Source organism: Octopus bimaculoides, chromosome 11 (assembly GCF_001194135.2).
Source record: "Octopus bimaculoides isolate UCB-OBI-ISO-001 chromosome 11, ASM119413v2, whole genome shotgun sequence".
Classification (NCBI taxonomy): domain Eukaryota; kingdom Metazoa; phylum Mollusca; class Cephalopoda; order Octopoda; family Octopodidae; genus Octopus; species Octopus bimaculoides.
In genome coordinates, this window is record NC_068991.1 from 7,290,679 (window position 1) to 7,308,830 (window position 18,152).

The 18,152-nt window shown below is 34.2% G+C and overlaps 2 protein-coding genes across 3 annotated transcripts; one reads left to right on the forward strand and one right to left on the reverse strand.

Annotated features, from left to right (window-relative positions):
* Nucleotides 1–2,513: 2,513 nt before the first annotated feature.
* LOC106877187 (protein scabrous) lies at nt 2,514–10,554 on the forward strand. The gene is made up of 4 exons (XM_014926028.2): nt 2,514–3,571; nt 5,095–7,844; nt 8,733–8,921; nt 10,025–10,554. Exons 1-4 carry the CDS (start codon nt 3,528–3,530, stop codon nt 10,501–10,503), a joined length of 3,462 nt encoding a protein of 1,153 aa, XP_014781514.1. The 5' UTR covers nt 2,514–3,527; the 3' UTR covers nt 10,504–10,554.
* Nucleotides 10,555–11,579: 1,025 nt separating this feature from the next.
* On the reverse strand, nt 11,580–18,147 carry LOC106877165 (alpha-ketoglutarate-dependent dioxygenase alkB homolog 6). 2 transcript variants are annotated; one of them, XM_052971457.1, is made up of 7 exons: nt 18,128–18,147; nt 15,519–15,648; nt 15,346–15,392; nt 15,063–15,167; nt 14,378–14,500; nt 13,909–14,177; nt 11,580–12,994 (listed from the first exon to the last, which is right to left on the reverse strand). In XM_052971457.1, exons 3-6 carry the CDS (start codon nt 15,367–15,369, stop codon nt 13,917–13,919), a joined length of 513 nt encoding a protein of 170 aa, XP_052827417.1. In that variant the 5' UTR covers nt 15,370–15,392; nt 15,519–15,648; nt 18,128–18,147; the 3' UTR covers nt 11,580–12,994; nt 13,909–13,916. The 2 variants fall into 2 exon arrangements, with proteins under 2 accessions (XP_052827417.1, XP_014781476.1); XM_014925990.2 differs by lacking the exon at nt 18,128–18,147 and adding an exon at nt 17,842–17,972.
* Between the last annotated feature and the right edge of the window lie 5 nt (nt 18,148–18,152).

The following is an 18,152-nucleotide window of genomic DNA, read 5'->3' on the forward strand; positions in this document are numbered from 1 at the left end:
GTTTCCGTTTCCTTTGTTTCCCTGTGCTTTGTTAGTCTTAAAGTGCGTCTAATGTTTAGTTTCAATTATTTACTCTTCTTTTACTCGTCTCAATCATTGGACTGAAGCCATGCTGGGGCAGCGCTTTGAAAGGTTTTAGTCGAAGAAATCGCCCCCAGCATTTATTTTTATAAGTCGTACTTTTTCTGTCGGTTCCTTTTTGCCGAACCACTAAGTTACGGAAACGTAAACAAACCAACACCGGTTGTCAAGTGGTGATGGGGTGAGAAGCAAACTTCTTACCACAGAGCCACGCTTGCTTATTTTAATCCATTCTACACTTTTCATTGTCTCTGAAATTTCTTTTTAAATCAATATAAATTTACCGATTATTTCCATTTCATACGCATTATATGTCAACGAACCTTCGCGCCCATCTTCGATGATTTCTATGTCTGTTGGGAATGCGACGTAGAGTCGCTGTATTGTCTCGGAAAGATACTGGATTTTGACTATTTCTCTGGACCCATAAAGTAAGTCGGTGGTGCTGGATATGACCTGCAGCGATGCCTATACCTTCAGACTAATAGATGTCTACTCCCCAACAGGAGCGAGGTGACTAGATTTCTTGAGGCGTCTGCAGGCTTTCCTAGGAACATCCCATAGTACCAGTGGGTGATTGGAACAGCATCTTTGATGTCTGCAGTGATTAAGTGGACACACTGGGCACACTGTGGGTGATGATGCACTGAGGTTACAACTCCAGCAATTCCTAGGCGATAAACAGATGTGGTCTTCGTTTGTCAGACTTCCATTTCCACAGCTTGTCTCTTTGACAGAACTGCAGTCCTAAACCAAGGGAAGACCAAGACAGGGCACTTGGCGTCTGGAATATCATCAAGTGCTCACTGCCCTCTATCAATAGGGTAGTGCAGTCGGTGGAAGTTCCATCATGGCGTTCTTTAGTAGGTTAGTGACAGGTAAGAGCGACGATGTTCTCGAGGAAACCTTGGTCATCGACAAGAACCAACTAGCTGATCTGTTCTGGAGGACTTTCGGGTCGGAACCCATAGATAATTTCCAGAAATTATTAGCCTGGCAGTGCTTGCAAGAGGCAGCATTTCGCCCGGCGTGCTAACGATTCTGCCAGCTCAACGCCATATTTATTGGTAATAATGGTTTCAAATTTTGGCACAAGGCCAGCAATTTCGGAGGTGTGGGCTAGTCGATTACATCGCCCTCAATGTTCAACTGGTTCTTATTTTATCAACCCAAAAGGATGAAAGGCAAAGTCGACTCCAGTTGTGTTTGAACTCAGAACACAAAGACTGATAAAATACTGCTAAGCATTTTATCCAGCGTACTAACGATAATGCTAGCTTACCGCCTTATTGAATAATATTAGAAAATCTACTAAATTCCGCCGAGGTTAATTTTGCTTTTCATCCTTTCAAGGATGATAAAATAAGTACCAGTTGAGCACTGGGGACGATGTAATTGACTTAACCGCTTTCCTGAAATCGCTGGCCTTGTGCCAAAATTTGAAAGCAATATTAGAAGTTCGTCTTAGGTGACGTGCAGGCCAAACAATACCTAGCCGTATTTTTCCGACTCATTATGAGTTAACATTCTACCAAGATCGACTCTGTCCGGAGTCGATAAAATAAAGTGCCATTTAATTACTGAGATCGATGCAATCGACCAACACTCGCCCCTCTAAAAAAAATTACTGGTTCAAAACATTAGAGCCGGCCCTAACGTTGCTGGCGCTCTGGGTAAGCTGGAAGGCATGTTTATAATTTTAGTATTCTTTGTCAAAGAGAAAAAGTATAAATCTAGAAATAAAAGTGTTTATTACAGTTTATTAAATGTAAGAATAAATGGTTTTATATATTATTTTCACATTTCTCTCCTTGTATATGGAATTTAAAACACGACGTGACACCCTTAAGCACGTTGCAACCTGGGCGACTGCCCATGTTGCCGATACCTTCAACCAGCCCAGAATGTTTACCATTTATTTTTCAGTTTAACATCACAGACATAGTTTTTTTTGTTTTTTTGTAATAATTGAAATCGCGGTGCATTGTAATATATATGTATCGTATAATAAATAAATAAACAAGAATAAAAACAAAGGATCAGTTTACTTGTTCTGAGTTTGAAGCTGAGAGAGTATGTCGCGCAATGTAAATTCTTTTTATTCTCTTAAGAACGATTTTATTTGATGACGTTCGCTGGTTTTATTTTTAATACGTTGCTTTTATTTCATACAAGTTTTCTTTTACTCTTATTTAAACACGTCCTTTCACATAATTAGGGACGCGGAATTTGTTGACTATCAAACATTGCTCACAATAATAGACTTACTTGGATTTAGAGTATCGCCTTGCTGATAAAGTATAGTAATTCTAATATGAAAATACCTAAACGTCCATAACAGGGTTTAATTTTATCTGCAATTCCTCTGTAACAATAAGGGTTTGTGAGTTCAATCCTAGCTCATTGGAATATATATATATTATATATATATATAGCAAGAGAACACGATAAAAGAATTTGCTGATTCAGATATGAGTAAATAGAAATGAATAAAGTTGAGGGTTCTATAAATTTTAATATTATAACCATAATCCTCTTCAGAAATACAGAAATTCATGCTTGGGAAAATATCAGTCCCTGTTGAATAGGGGCTGATATGATTAAAAAAATGTAAATATTCTAATAACAGCAATTATATAATTTCTTAGGATTGCCTTTCATATTGTTATCATTTAAAGCAAAATGCGGACAGTGTTTTCACTTTGGAAGACGAAGTTGGACAAGTTTGTTAAGGAGAAAATTGTGGGCAAGAAAAGAGATTCATGAGTGAATAAATCAGCCTGAAATAGGAACAATAGAAAACCGGTAACAAATTTATCCGTCTAACATTATCGTATTTCTCTTCAAGTTCCCTTTAAAGATATTAGATTTCATCAGATCAAGAGGGTGCCGTAATGTTTTCATGATATTTAAGATGTAAGTGGAGAAGAGGTATTGAGATCTGAACGACTGACAAAATATGATCAAGAATCACTTTCACTTAAATGATTCTACGGCCTCTGATTTATGCAGCCAGCACATTTTTGACAACTTGATTGAGAAAATAATTTTAAAGCATTGATTCAGTATTCAAACAATATATAGTCTTTAAACTTAGTAAAGAAAGAAGTAGACGTCAATGACGTCCAATTTGGCAATAAGCAACATCTGTTGCATATATAAACGCCCTCTTTGATCGATATGGCGTCACTGCTACGTAGGTAAAAATAAAAGCATTGAACGTCATCAAAATCATTCTGCAAGAAAGAAAATCAACATTGAGCCACGTACTTCCCAGTTTGAAAGATTGGACTCGTAACTGATTGCAACCACAATCGCAATTATTACAGAAATAAAACTCGTCAAAGTCGTCTCTACAACCCGTGTTTAGAAACTAAATACCAAACATCAACTGCAATAAAGGTCAAGCTTCTAATATTACTTTTGAATAAGACAATAGAGCAAAAATGAAGATTGGATTTATTTTATTGTGTCTCATCTACTCAGCCAGGTACGTAAGATATCTTTGAGCTTTCTTTTACCAACTAACATTACTATAAATTAGACAACAATAAATAAATAAATAAAAGAAGATTGCTCTCAGGTTTGGACCTCTCAATCTGCAGAGGCCTTAAAATAATTAAAAGACATATATATGTTGGCAATATTTGTGTGAGTTCAAATTCTGCCAAGGTTGACTTTACCTTTCATCTTTTTAAGTTCGATAAAATAAGTACCAGTTGAGCACTGGGTTAATGTAATCAACTTAACCCCTCCCCTCAAACTGATGGCCTTTTGCTCTAAAAAAAAGTACTCACTTCTCTTATTCTATTTTGACCCATTTCTTGGTGCCAATAATTCCTTCCAGTTAATAACACCAACTTATTTTTACACAATTTCCAATTTGAATTTTTTGGTGTTTCCGTATTCAGATGATTTGTTTGTTAATGTTTACAGTTGTCCTCCAATCATTGGAGAAATTCTTTATTAAAAAGAAAGAAAAAAAAAGATATTTTAATTCTTTCTTCCTTGATATCATAAAAGCAAGTAATTTCAATAAAGACAGCACTTCAAAATACACCTGATGACACGTGTGAATAACAATGATGCAATTACACCTGTCATTGTAATCAGAGTCCTCAAACTTCTATTATCATAATCAAATTAGGTTTAAACATTACATATTTTCACAAATCATTTACCTACAATTTACAAAGGTAAATAATAAAATATGAAAAATAATTTTCAAAATTTATACAAGATATAAGTAAATAAATAAAACGCTTGATTATATATTACACCAAGAGTTCCTGGAGTTTCTCTCTAAAAATTTTGCAGTAACCCAAAACACTTGTAATCACAAATTATTAGGTTGAGGAAAAAGTTTGTACACCATGTTAAAATAATGCTTTTTTAAATATTTTTGTGGTGTGTGTGTTCATTCAGTTCATGTCATGCTCAATGGTGACTCACTGTGTTTGTCAAAAATGTGCAGATAATGCCAGAAAGGCAATTGCATAATTTCTGCTGCTGATAGTCTTTGCCCCTGAAATCTTAATGATGATATCTCCTTGTTGGCCAGAAACTCTGGCCTCAAGCTTTTAGAATGTTCCACAGAATTCATATATAGTTTTTCTTCAAGAATCTCCCCCTCTGTACTAACTTGTTCAGTCTTCCTCAACTCCATAACACTTGAGTGTAGTTTGAAATGCTTCATGTGAAAGTATCTTATCATCGGTCTCCTATACAACAGGGCTTCCACACAGTTTTCACTCACCAAATCCACTCACAAGACATTGATCTCAGCTCAGGGAGAGTAGTAGGAGACACTTGCCCAAGGTGCCATGCAGTGGAATTGAACCAAAAATCATATGGTTGCAAAGTAAGCTTCTCTAACCACACAACCATTCTTGCATCTGTTCCTCTATAAAAACTGGAAATGAGTGATGGATTGCATTAATATAATAAATAACTTATAGGAATGAATTGATACATGAATAATGAATACATTTTTTTTTCTCCTTTTAATTTCAGATGTGAAAGTGGAAGCAAACAGGACATTTCTCTCTGGTATAAAGATATGATAAAACAGGGAGCTTTTGAAGGGGATTTGACTTCAGCTCAACTAGAAGTGAAAAATTCTATAGAAAAAATAATTAAAAGTTCAATGAAAAGTAAAAGATTGTTTGATAGAGAAAAACTTTTAGCTTATGAAAATATTTTGAATTTGAATGACAATAGGGATTTTGAGGATGACGATGAAACAGAATTAAATGATGATGATGATGGTGATGATATGGATAACAATAGCGAGGAGGTTAGTGTGCATGATAATAATAATAATAATAATAATAATAATAATAATGTGGAGAAGGAAAATTTTAAAAGTCAACATGTCAAAGGTGATATCTTACTGAAATCTTCAACAACAATAGAATCTAAAAATAATGTCTCTGAAAATACGACAAATTTAAAAAGTATGAAAAAATTATTAGATGAAAAGCAAACAGACGATAAGGCCAAACAGATTCCCAAAAGAGAAGAAACAACAGTTGAAATATTGCAATCCAACCAAACGAAAACAGTGTTTGAAACAAAATCAGTTGTGAAAAAGATTAGCAACAGGATTCCAAAAATTTCTATTCGACATTTATACAAAACTTGCTATAGTAATTTTTCCAGCCATTTAGATATATTTTATGCATATGAGAAGCAACGTAACAAACTTTTCCAGAGAGAAGAATATTTAGATAATAAATCTATGCAATCAAATTGGTTTTTTAAAATCTTATATCAGATACAGCAAAGCCAAATGATTTCACCTTCACCAAATATTCTAAAAATGTCAAAAGTATTCAAAAAATCAAAGGCATCTAAAAGCAAATATAAAGTAAGAAACATTTTGAAACTTTGCTTAAGAACCTCAGATTGTTTGAAAGTATGTCGATATTTCTTTGAATTTCAAATGTGCATACCTGGATTTAATTGGATAAGGAATAGTTCTAGTAAGAACCGTTCTTATTTAGTTCAATGGGAAGCTTTTCCGAGAAAGGAAAATTTTGGAATTAATTTTAATAAAAAGTCATTCAACAATGACCAGAAGAAACTTCAAAGAGATAATGTCAAAATAAAGGAAAAGACCAAAGATGAAAAGATCAGAGATGGAAAGAAAATGTTGGATAAAACTGGCAAGAATAAGGGAAAATTTACTGAAAATAAGATCAAAGAAAATTCCCATACTTCAGATAATAAGAAACAAAATAATAGAATGTCCACCAAAACAAAACTGTCTTCTGATGATTCACAAAATAAAATTGAAAATAAAATAAAGGAAACGAATGTGAATGAAGAGGTAAATAGTAAAGGAAGAAATGTTCCAGTTCAGGAAAATATTATGGAAACTCCTCAAGATAAATCATTTAATCAAAGATTAAAAACAGAAAACAGTGTGGATATTGGTATGGTTAACAAGATAGTTGATGAGATGTCAAATGAATATTTGATCAAGATACAGTCACTAGAGCTAGCAGTAACAAAATTAGAGAAAGAACTGCTAACAGGACAGCTGAGCAGAACTAATGACCTGTTGTCATTATCTCAACTTGAAAGCCAGATTCTCCATTTACAGACAAAATTAATGAAACTCAATCAGACATATATCAAGCTTGAACAAGAGAACCAAGATTTGAAACATGGTCAACAGAAAATTTTTGAACTCAAACAACAGAATGAGAGACAATTGACTAGTAACTTTGATGTGAAGAATAAGATCCATAACCAGACTAATTTAATCAGACAACAACAAAAAAATTTTGCTGATTTGTCTTATATGGTACAAAATCAATCAAATCTTCTTAGTAAATTAACTCATCGACAAGAACAGATAGAAGAAGAAAATAGAATACTTCATCAAGTTGTTATGAACCAGTCTTTATATATTTCACATGTCTTGAAGACAGTTCATGTATTAACCAATCAGATGCAAGAAGAACGTATTCGTGAAAATACTAACAAATTTAACATGTTTCCAGTTCAATTAATTGAAAAGTTAGAATCATTGATATCTAGCAGGAAAATAGTTGAAGGTGAGAAAATAGAAAAACATATCAAAAGGAAAGGGAAATCAAAAAATATAACTTGTAAAAAACCTTGGATTTCTGTGGGAAAATATTCTCATCACAAACTAGTGGTAAAACAAAATAGGTTAAAGTATAGGTATTTCACTCTTTTATCGAAATCCTGCCTCATATTTGATAACATAGATGAACAATCTTTGCCAAATTTACCAGCATCTTCAACTCAGTATAAATTAAGATCATCTACAGCTGTAGAAAACAAAAACGAAACTATAAATAAAACCATTGCAAGAAAGAAACAGGAAACTCAAAAGAGCTCAACACTTCCACAAAAAAATCAGTCGAGTAAATTTAAAGTGCAGGAACCAAAAATTAAAGAAACTGAAAAAAGCAGTCAGAATGTAAAAGAAATAAAAGATGAACAGAGTGTTAAAATTAAAAAAGAAAATGATACAAAAGTAAAAGATGGGAATTCAGAAGAAAAAAATCAACGCCAAAGTCATAATTCTGATAAAGTCAAGCCAAAAGTAGCTTCCCATAGTAAAAAAGAATCTGTTGAGGTCCTTGCTGGTCAGAAACCAACAAAGAGTTCTGAGACCAATGTAAAGAATAATAAAGAAGAAAAAGAGGGAAACAAGAAAATGAACGATAAAAACTTAGAACTGAAGGAACCACTCTATGTTGATGCAAAACAGAGCGGACCAAAAGGTAAGATGGTTTCAATTGTTAAGGCCTACTGTATTAATGTCATCATTATCATCATTGGTTGTTTGTGTCTCAGAAACTTAGCAGTTCAGCAAAAGGGGTCATTGGAATAAGTATCAGACTTAGGCCTCCACCACCACCAAGTAACCCATACGTACTGGGGTTGGTTTGCTCAACTAAAACCCTTCGAGGTAGTGCTCCATTATGGCTGTTGTCCAATGAGTGAAACAAGTAAAAGATAGAACCCTTGATTCTCTGTAGCAGCTTGCTGGCCACTTTTGTCCCCATCTATAACAGTATTTTACCCAGTCCCCTAAGCTGTTTTCACTGATATTCTCCTGCATTCTAGATTTCCTTCTTTTCTAAAATACCAATTCATTTGATGCATCAATGTTTGTTTATAAAAATATTCCCACAAAGCAGTCTTGTTTATTCTTTATCCTTTATTTGTTTTAGTCATTAGACTGTGGCCATGCTGGGGCATTGCCTTGAAGAATTTTTTGAGATGAATGTCTCAACCCCAGTACTTAATTTTTAAAAGCTTGGCACTTATTCTATCAGTTATTTTGCTGAACTCCTAAGTTACAGTGGACATAAACACACTAGCACTGAGTGTCATGTGATGGTGGGAGGACAAAAACAGACAGAAACACACACACACACATGATGAGCTTCTTTCGGTTTCTGTCTACCGAATCCACTCACAAGATTCTGGTTGACTTGAGATTATAGTAGAAGACACTTGATCAAGGTACCATGCAGTGGGACTGAACTCCAAACTATGTGGTTGCTTCTTACCGCACACCCATTCCTGCACCTTTATAATCAATTTTAAGAATTGGATTCTTCCTCAGTCTGTGATGTTTCAATTCTTATTTCCTTACATTTCAGACTGCTATGATTTATATATGAAAGGAAGTTCCAAGAATGGTGTCTATAAAATAAAACCCATTGCTACATCAAAATCTCTAGATGTTTTCTGCGATATGAAAAATGGTGGCTGGACTGTAATACAAAGACGCCAAGGAGGAACAATAAGCTTTAAACGAGATTGGAATAGCTACAAAAAAGGCTTTGGAGGTAATACTTTTTTAATTATATTCATTTTGCATCAACATTATCATTTAATGCCCATTTTCCCATGCTTATAACTCTTGTAATGTACTCTAAAATGTAATACACACACACACATACATGTGTGTGTGTGTAAGAAATTACGATAAGCACAAATGTATGTCATTTATTCTTCTCCATGTTTTGACATTGTGGTTGTTTGGAACTCTATATTGGATGTAAATAATAAAAGGTTTTGAATGATACAACAATGCACTATAATACAAAAAATGGACTATACACCTGTTGTAATTTAGTTATCTATAGTCCGATGATATTTCGGAATAAAATTCCTTCTTCAGATATTCTTAGATGGAGTCGCTGCTATAATCTGTTTTCCAACGGCTTTTCTTTTTTCGGAATGCATCTGTTTTCAAACATTGCACAAGGCTTTGGCAACAACCAATGGTTATGTGAGCGAGCCATCTTAGCTCTGCGTAATGATGCTGTTGACAAAATCAATTTGGGATCTCTTGCAGCTGTTGCCAGGACAAGAACAGTCTTTCAAATCAATCGACACTCATTGATCAGGATCAAGCTGTAATTTTTACAACTGAGTTCCTGAACTCTCTGCAGCCATCTGGGATGCCACTTCATAACTTAGCACTTAAAAAGGAGGCCCCAATCATACTGCACAAGAATCTGGATCCACCTCGTCTGTGCAATGACAACAGACTGGTGCTGAAAGTGATGCAACCCCATGTACTAGAGGCAGCAATTATCACTAGGAAATACAAGGGTGAGGATGTCTTTATTCCACGGTTCCCATTAATCCCATCTGATCTCCACTTTGAATTTAAACAGCTCCACTTCCCGGTGAAACTAAGTTTTGCTATGTCAATAAACAAATCTCAAGGTTGTTGGACTTAACCTTGCTTCTTCTTGCTTCTCCCATTGGCAATTATATGTAGGGTGTTTGTGAGTTAAGTCCCAAAACTCTGAGATCTGAGGATTTTGAAAAATTTTACTTTCTGCAAGCCATCCCACAATCTCAAATGTATATTTTCTTTTCTTTTTGTTAAAATATATTTCCTGATATCAAACAACTAACTGCTCCTTTTATTTGATAGGTATTTATGGAGAACACTGGCTTGGTAATGATAACATTCATTGGTTGACAAACCAAGGTCATTACAGTTTACGTGTGGATTTGATAGACTGGGAAAAGAATAAAGTAACAGCCATTTATGAATATTTTATGATAGATGATGAGAGCAATGGCTACCGTTTACATGTTGATGGCTACAGCGGTGATAGCGGGGATTCCTTGAGCAAGCATAATCTGAACAAATTTTCAACAAAAGATGTCGATAATGACTTAGTTACAAAACAGTTTGGTGGAAGCTGTGCAAAACGCTTCAATGGTGCTTGGTGGTATTACAAGTGTTATGCATCAAATCTAAATGGAGTTTTCTATCGTGATGGTTTAGTAGCAGACAAAAAGTTTGATGGAATTGCTTGGAAATCTTGGAAAAAAGCAAATTATTCATTAATGAAAGTAGAAATGAAGATAAAACCAAAAACAACAAAAAAGGATTCAAATAAATAACTATGGAAATTTGGATATAATTTCTGTAAAAAAAAAAAAAGAATCCAATTTCAGTATATTGCATTTCATTTGTCACAGCCATTCCATATTGTGTAACATAACTATATCCCCTAATCACATCCATGTTATATATATATATATATAACTGCTTATCCCAATCAAAATGATCATTTTAAAGGAATTGAACTGAACAAATGAAATAATCAATGTTTCATAAAATATCTTTGTTGGTGATGTAACAATGAAACAGAAATGTTCCTTTATATTTGTACATAGTTTTTTCATGAAACTAGTTCTAATAATATTGTATATAATTTCAAGGAAACTGAAAAGAACAAAAAATATACAATGCAACACTTATTTGGTTATCATTAAAAATATCTATAACCATTTTTATTGTTTCTTAGAATATGTTACACTATTTCTTGTAAATTAACAGAGACATTGTGAGTTGTGAGTCTATGATTTGAAACAATTTTTCTGTCATTAAATATTTCAAATAAATTCTAAATTAAGTTTATATATTAGGTTGTCTGGAAGGTTCTGGGCATTTCGCTCTTAATTGCGAAAGACCCTTTCAGTAAGCTGCAAATATCAAGAAAACATCATGCTTCACTTCCTTTAAGCGATTGCTTGTGAGGCTAGGCCTCACTAGATTCTTCCTGGTGAATGCTTACCCTTAATAACTGCATCCCAAAGAATGGCCTTTCTTTCCAGAACTAAAAAATACTTCAGCCTCTTCCCCCGTTTAACCCTAACAACTACCAACGCTCTACAAAGCTCAAGTAAGACTCTCTGTGTGGGTAATGACAGCTCCCGCATTAAAACTATGCTGCCATTACCCACACAGAGATCTTTGGCTGCATCTGAAGAGAGGTCACTCAGTTAATTGGCATGGAGTTACACGCACACACACTGACTAGCCTCTAGTTCATAGATAAGTTGTCTCCCCTCACTACTTTAGTAGGAAACACTTGCCCAAAGTATCACCCAATGGGACTGAGAAGTGAGCTTCTTAACCACACAGTCACGTCTGTACCTTAAGCTTCCTTTAAATAAAAACAATGAAATCAAAATAAGTTTTAATACAAAACTTTTTTTTAAAAGAAATTTTATTATATACAATATAATTTACATCAAAACAAAATACTTTATTTCCTCAGGTTAAAAAGTAATTTAAGACTGACATAACTAATGAGAAAGATATCGTAAATTTTGCAAAAATAATTTACTTGATTAAGGAATGTTATTTTAGAATACAAATCAGCTTGAACATTTCACTGTAAAATTCATTGTTGGTTTACCTTGGCTAAAATTTGGCAGTGATAGCATGTTCATCACTAAGATAAAAGTCCTTTATTATTGAAGAGATGATGAATTTCATAATTATTAAAACATATATGATAGACACTAAACACAAGAATTTTATATAAACTGTAACAAAAGATATAGACTGACCACAACATTCGTTTCACATTATGCTGTAATAATCAATGGTATGGTAGGAATCAGAGTCTTAAACAATATCATAAATAAATTAGTGATCCTTATACATACATAAAGAGTGTCTATATGGAAAGCTGTACTAAACTGTAGTGTTTGTCTTAAGAAAGCTTTTCTTATAGACTTATAGTGTTAAAACAATACAGAAAAATACCAGCAGCAGGCAAAGGTCACCTACCATTAATAGTGGAATAACTGGATCCTGATTTCTGCTTGTTAACTTCTTCAGCAGCAAATATCTATGTCACCTTATGCCAAGCAAACATCAGCTGCAAGTTGATACAGTTAAACAATGATTGAAAGGTCGCTGGTGTTACATTTAACCAGTAAACTAAACAGAAATGAGCTCAAGAAGCTAACGAGCAGAAATCTGGATCCAGTAATTCCACCAATTAGTACTGGAGCACATATTCTTCTATGTTTTAACACTGTATGTCAACAAGAGATGTTTTCTCAAGCCAAATGTTGCAGTTTAGAAAGGTTTTCAACATGTAAGTATAAAGATTGCTAATTTTGAACTAATATTGCTTCCATCAGTAATAATGAATGATATGAATAATTATGTATAGTTGTGTACAGATATGAAAAGACAATATACTGCACAAGTTATCTCAAGAGAAGAAATTCTCCTTACAGACAAACTGGGTGAAAATACATCAATAGGTCATTCATGGACACCATTTCATGGTCTAGTGGTCATCCATATTATCGATAAGGAGAAATTATTTCTCTTTAGACAACTTGTATAGCATATTGTCTTGCCATATTCAAATGAACAGAAGCATGTAAAATATTACTGTACATAACTATATTTCATTCAATGCTTGTTTAGTGCACATCTGATTATAAGTAATGACACTTATTTATGGCTAAAATGTATTGAAAAGACAAGACTTATTTAGTTTGAAATAATGATTTAATGTACATGTTGACTGAACATTTTGAGGATCCAAATCTGAGTTCTGTTAGGATTGAACTTCTAATGGTTCTGCAAGAAAGAAATGAAGGAATAGATCAGAATTGCCGACAACTGAAATCGATATTGAATGAAGAATATAAAGATATAGAGAAGAAAACAAAAATAAAAGAATAAAACCAGGAAAAAAAAATTATATTGGTCAAGATTAAATATTTCAATATGTGAGATGAATTATTAATACAATTACAATTTTCTGGATTATTAATCTCATCTACACGATGCTGCTTTCATTTTAATACTATTATTCCATAATAATTCTATTCATATCTAAGATGGTACAATATTTTAGCAACCACCAGAAAAATGGAAGCCATATTGACCTTGGCAGGATTTAATTTCAGAACATAAAGGATTTTAATAAAATACTGCAAGGCCTTGTTTCATGCTGTAATAATTTTGTCAATACACCACATTTAGTCTCATCTCCAATTATTAATGGGTGTCCTCTGTTGCTAAGCACTATCAGTCATCTACTAATTCTGCCCCACTCCGTTATTATCCAACTCCATTAGATCACTCTCATCCCCTCTTCTAAAGTACGAGTCATCATGTAGCTCCTCTATAACAAAAAACCTGTTCTGCTGCTCTGGCTTCTCTGCTCATACTTTTATCCATTATTTGCTCCTTATCTTCAAGAATAAAGTTGCCATCTTGGAGTTCATATTCTTGCAAACAGCATGATGGCCTCACTAATGCTAGTGGCATGAAAAAAGGTATCCAGTACACACTGTAAAGTGGTTGCATTAGGAAAGGCATCCAGCTGTAGAAACTATGCTAAAGTAGACACTGAAGCTTGGTGCAGCCCTCTGACTCATTAGTTCCTGTCAAACCCATGACAGCATAGAAAAAAGGGATGTTAAATGGGGATGATGATGATGATGATGATTCTTATGCTTGTAATTCTTGAATTAAAAATAAATTACCTTCACTGTTACTTCAGGAAAAATTTAGTCTTGATAATTTTTGGCACATATCTAATAGTCAATGATAACCGAGTAGTTCGCCTTAGCACATCGCCCACTTTAACGTCTGAGCATTTATCAAGATTACTTATTTTGTCGGTAATAATATCTTCTGCACGTTCTGAGATACCATGAAGATGATTTGTGTACATAGAATCTTTAACGATTATTAAACTGCGAGGTTCCAATAGGAGGCTTAGAAAATGTCTTTCTTGCAGAGATGTATCAGACTGAAAAAAGAAGGAAAGGTAAAAGAAATAGACAATCTCACATGAAAAATAGATGTCAAAGTTTTTGTTGAAATATTGATAATTTCAGATGGTTGCAGAGGGAGCATTTTAATCACATGGCCATGCCTGTCTCTGAATATTTCCTGAAATGAAATACATGATATAAATCCCTCATCTCAGAAATATAGAATTGTATTTACCTCATTATTTTCTGCATTATTTTCTGTTGTGCTGTTCATATGGTGATAGAAATCCAAAAGAATAGGTGAGCTTAAGCTGATGGTAGCAACAGTTGGGTAAAACAGTGGCCCATCCTCGTGAGGCTGAAGGGTTAAGAAATGACAGAAGGTTTGATAGCTGTTACTCAGACATTGTATAAAAGTAAGAAAAACTGATTCTGAAAGTTGGCCTTTTTGACCCTAATATTTCTGTGCATGCAACAAATCGTTTCTTCTTTTCATCTTTAAAGTTTTGTATAAAATGGATTATTATTTGAATTATCCTAATTTATGAATTCTCAATACAAAATAATACAGAAAAATTCATTTTGTACTCGATTTACCAAGATTCTTGATGTGAACTTGCTTGTTGAAACAAACTTTCTTGTGTCTTAGGAGGGTCATTATGCCAACAATAAACACACAGAGGTTCCATTTCACTTCTTTTATTATTATTAGTTAACCTTTTAACTACTCCATTGTTTGATTAATCATTTGGTCAACAAATCGATTAGCCATTTAACCAATTGACTTATAATAATAAAACAATTCATGTGTTTATTATTGGCATAATGTTCCTCCCAAGATGCAACAAAATAATATAGCAAGATTTGTGGTTAACCATAGAAATAAAGGAATATACAGTCATACTGATGATTTCACTTACCATTATTCCTTGCCCAGTTTGGTATTCATTAACAAGGACATGGTTAGGTTTCTTGTCTTCAAAAATGTTTAATTTTTCCAACTCATTTATACTTGGTTGGAGCCACTTGAAAAAATAATTAGCATTGAGTTAAATCAATTAAAAAAATTTTTTTTACATATATTACAGTATTATAGGTATTAGTATAATGATGATGAATACTAAAAACCATTTCCTCTTAGTTCCACATTTACACAATTTCAACTTAAAAAAAAAAAAGAACATTTATGCAAACAAAAATTACCTGTGGTAAAGATTCAATGACCATGCCTTTTGGATGTGGAAGACCTCCTGCAGAAAGTATAACAATGAGAAAAATAAGGTTTTATTCTTGCTTAGATAGTTTCAACAGATGGCAAGTAAGCAAAGGAAAATTCTTGCTAAGGCTATTACATCAAATCTAAAAACATTTCTTACCCCAATTTTGCAGTCTTCGATGAGAGAGCTGCGTCCATTTTGGTTTTGGCGCAGAATATATATTTTTTAATAAATATTCTTCATTTTCCTTTGTGATGAAGTTAGGTACATAAATTATAGTTGGTGGAGCCTAAGAAAATAGAAACAATAGATTCTGATAAACTGAACATGAACACCTTATCATACATAGCATTAAAATCTGGTGAATTCTATCATCATTATTATTGTTTCCATGTTGGCATGGGTTGGACAGTTGGACAAGAGTTAGCCAATGAGCCAGAGGACAGCCTGAAGCTCCAATGTTTTCTTTGGCATGGTTTCTAAAGCAAGATGCCCTTTCTAATGCCAACCACTCTATGGCGTGTACTGGGTGCTTTTTACATGGCACCAGCACTAGTGATCACAAAGTAACTTGAAAGAGAAAACATCTCAAACGAAATGAGGGTAGTATTGAGGGAGATGGCTTTGTGCCAGGTGATAAGTGGTTAAAGCATGACAGAGGGATAGAAACAGGTGTATTTCTATAGAGAAGATATGTGGCTACCCAAGTTGGAAAAGGGGAGAAGGTGGTGGTGAAGAGGTGTCAATTATAGGAAGGTGAACATAAGGGAAAGTAATACAGAGCATTTGGTAAGCCGGCGAGCTGGCAGAAACGTTAGTGGTTAGTGTAAGGAAGGGCATCCAGCTGTAGAAAACCATAACAAATCAGACTGGAGTCTGGTGCAGCCTTCTAGCGTGCCAGCCCAGTCCAACCGTCGGACCCATGCCAGCATGGACAACAGACGTTAAATGATGATGACGACGATAGGGGAAAAAAAAAAAAAAACATCAGATTTCACGGCAGGGCAGAAAAGTGAGGGGAGACAACTCTGAAGTAAGTAAGATTGTTTGCCAACATAACATGGCAGCCCTGGTTTAGGACTAATGTTGCTGTAGTTTAGCCCCAGGAGACATCGTCTCCAGCTGGCTATACAAGATTTGTGTCATATTTTCGAACAATCTCTGTATGTTTAATTTTTATTGCATTTCTTCAGTGAAGCCCAAAGTTGATTACATTGACCCCAGAGTTAAACTGGTACTTATTTTATTGACCCCCCCCCCCGCCACAAAGACAAAAGGCAAAGTTGGCCTCAGCAGAATTTGAACCCAGAACATAAAAGACAAACGAAATGCCGCTTAGCATTTTGCCTGGCATGTTAACGATTCTGCCACCTTGTCGTAACCATTATCATAAGAACCCTGACCGTCTTGTAGTTTTGTAAGGCATAGTGAATAATTACTACCTTAGCCTATGTCCTTTTTTTTTTAAGACGATAGGACATGAAATTTGTGGAAGTTTTGCTTGTTATTCCTTTCAGATTACGTAGAGATGATGTTCTTTACTGGCAAATATTAGTTAAATGAAGAGTAACTTTCAGAGAATGAAAAGAGGTAATTCCTGAATGGAATGAAAGAACTATAGCAGCTCATTCACCCAAAAAGGATATTGCTCAAAGCATTTGAATTCTCTTCTTACAATACGCTATTATTATTATCTACGTCGGGCTTTCTGTAGCTCTAAAGGCATTCCAGCTGGGACCATCCAGTTTTTTCCCTTTATCAAAGGAGCCTAAGATCAAAGTATCCGCTCTTTTTTTTTTAAGATGGTGAAGATACGATTTGAGGGAAGTTTGGCTGCTATTTCTAGCAGCCACGGAGTAGCCCCTTTATTGATTTGTCCAACTCGTATTAGTGGTATATAGCAACAGTGCAATTTTGTATTCTAAACGCTGGTCCATGATGTCTCTCAATCAAACATCAAATAGATATGTCGTATCTTCGTTACGAATAGCCGCTACTAGAAGTTGATTTATACGAAGAAAACATTTTTTTTTAAAAACGAAATTACACAAATGCCTCTGCGTATGCATTATTTTGACATCGGCAACACCTACCCTCTACAAACTACCCGTCATATTCGCTTTCGTCACCCATAATTCTGTCTTTCGAGTTTCGCCCCCCAACAGACATTATATGCAGTTTTAACTTCTGATGCCAATTTTAAAGGAAACTTCAATGCTTCAGATTACAAACTGAACACATGAATCTCAAGACTTTCACGTCCAAAGATCACTAATGCCAGCAATTGTGTGAATTCGCATGGTTTTATAAAATATTTTCAAGAGACAAAATGCGAGTTATATCGAAGGAATGCCAAATTTCGAATAAACTGACACGCAATCAGAGAAATATGTTGGCAGCATCAAATATTCTTGAAACTAATACATTTTAATGTGAGTTGGTTGTTATTTTACTAACAGTTGTAAAACCTACAAGTGGTTACCTTAATCACCCGATAATCCTCCAAATCCATACCAAGTGTGTGACATAAACATAGACATGCGTACTCTATACCGGTGTAAGGAATGCTTTGCTTTCTTTACACGTACTCTCTCACATAATACCTTTGTTTAAAATTTTTATCAATATCTTCTTAAAAATTTAATTTGAATTAAAAAATTTTTTAATTGTACTGCAAATCCCTTATTTTAGCACAGGTTAAAACGAACAACAAATTGGTCGTTATTAGAGAAAGATATTTTCTGAAAATATTTAGTGAAGGAACATACTATAAACACAAATGTGCTCTCAGGA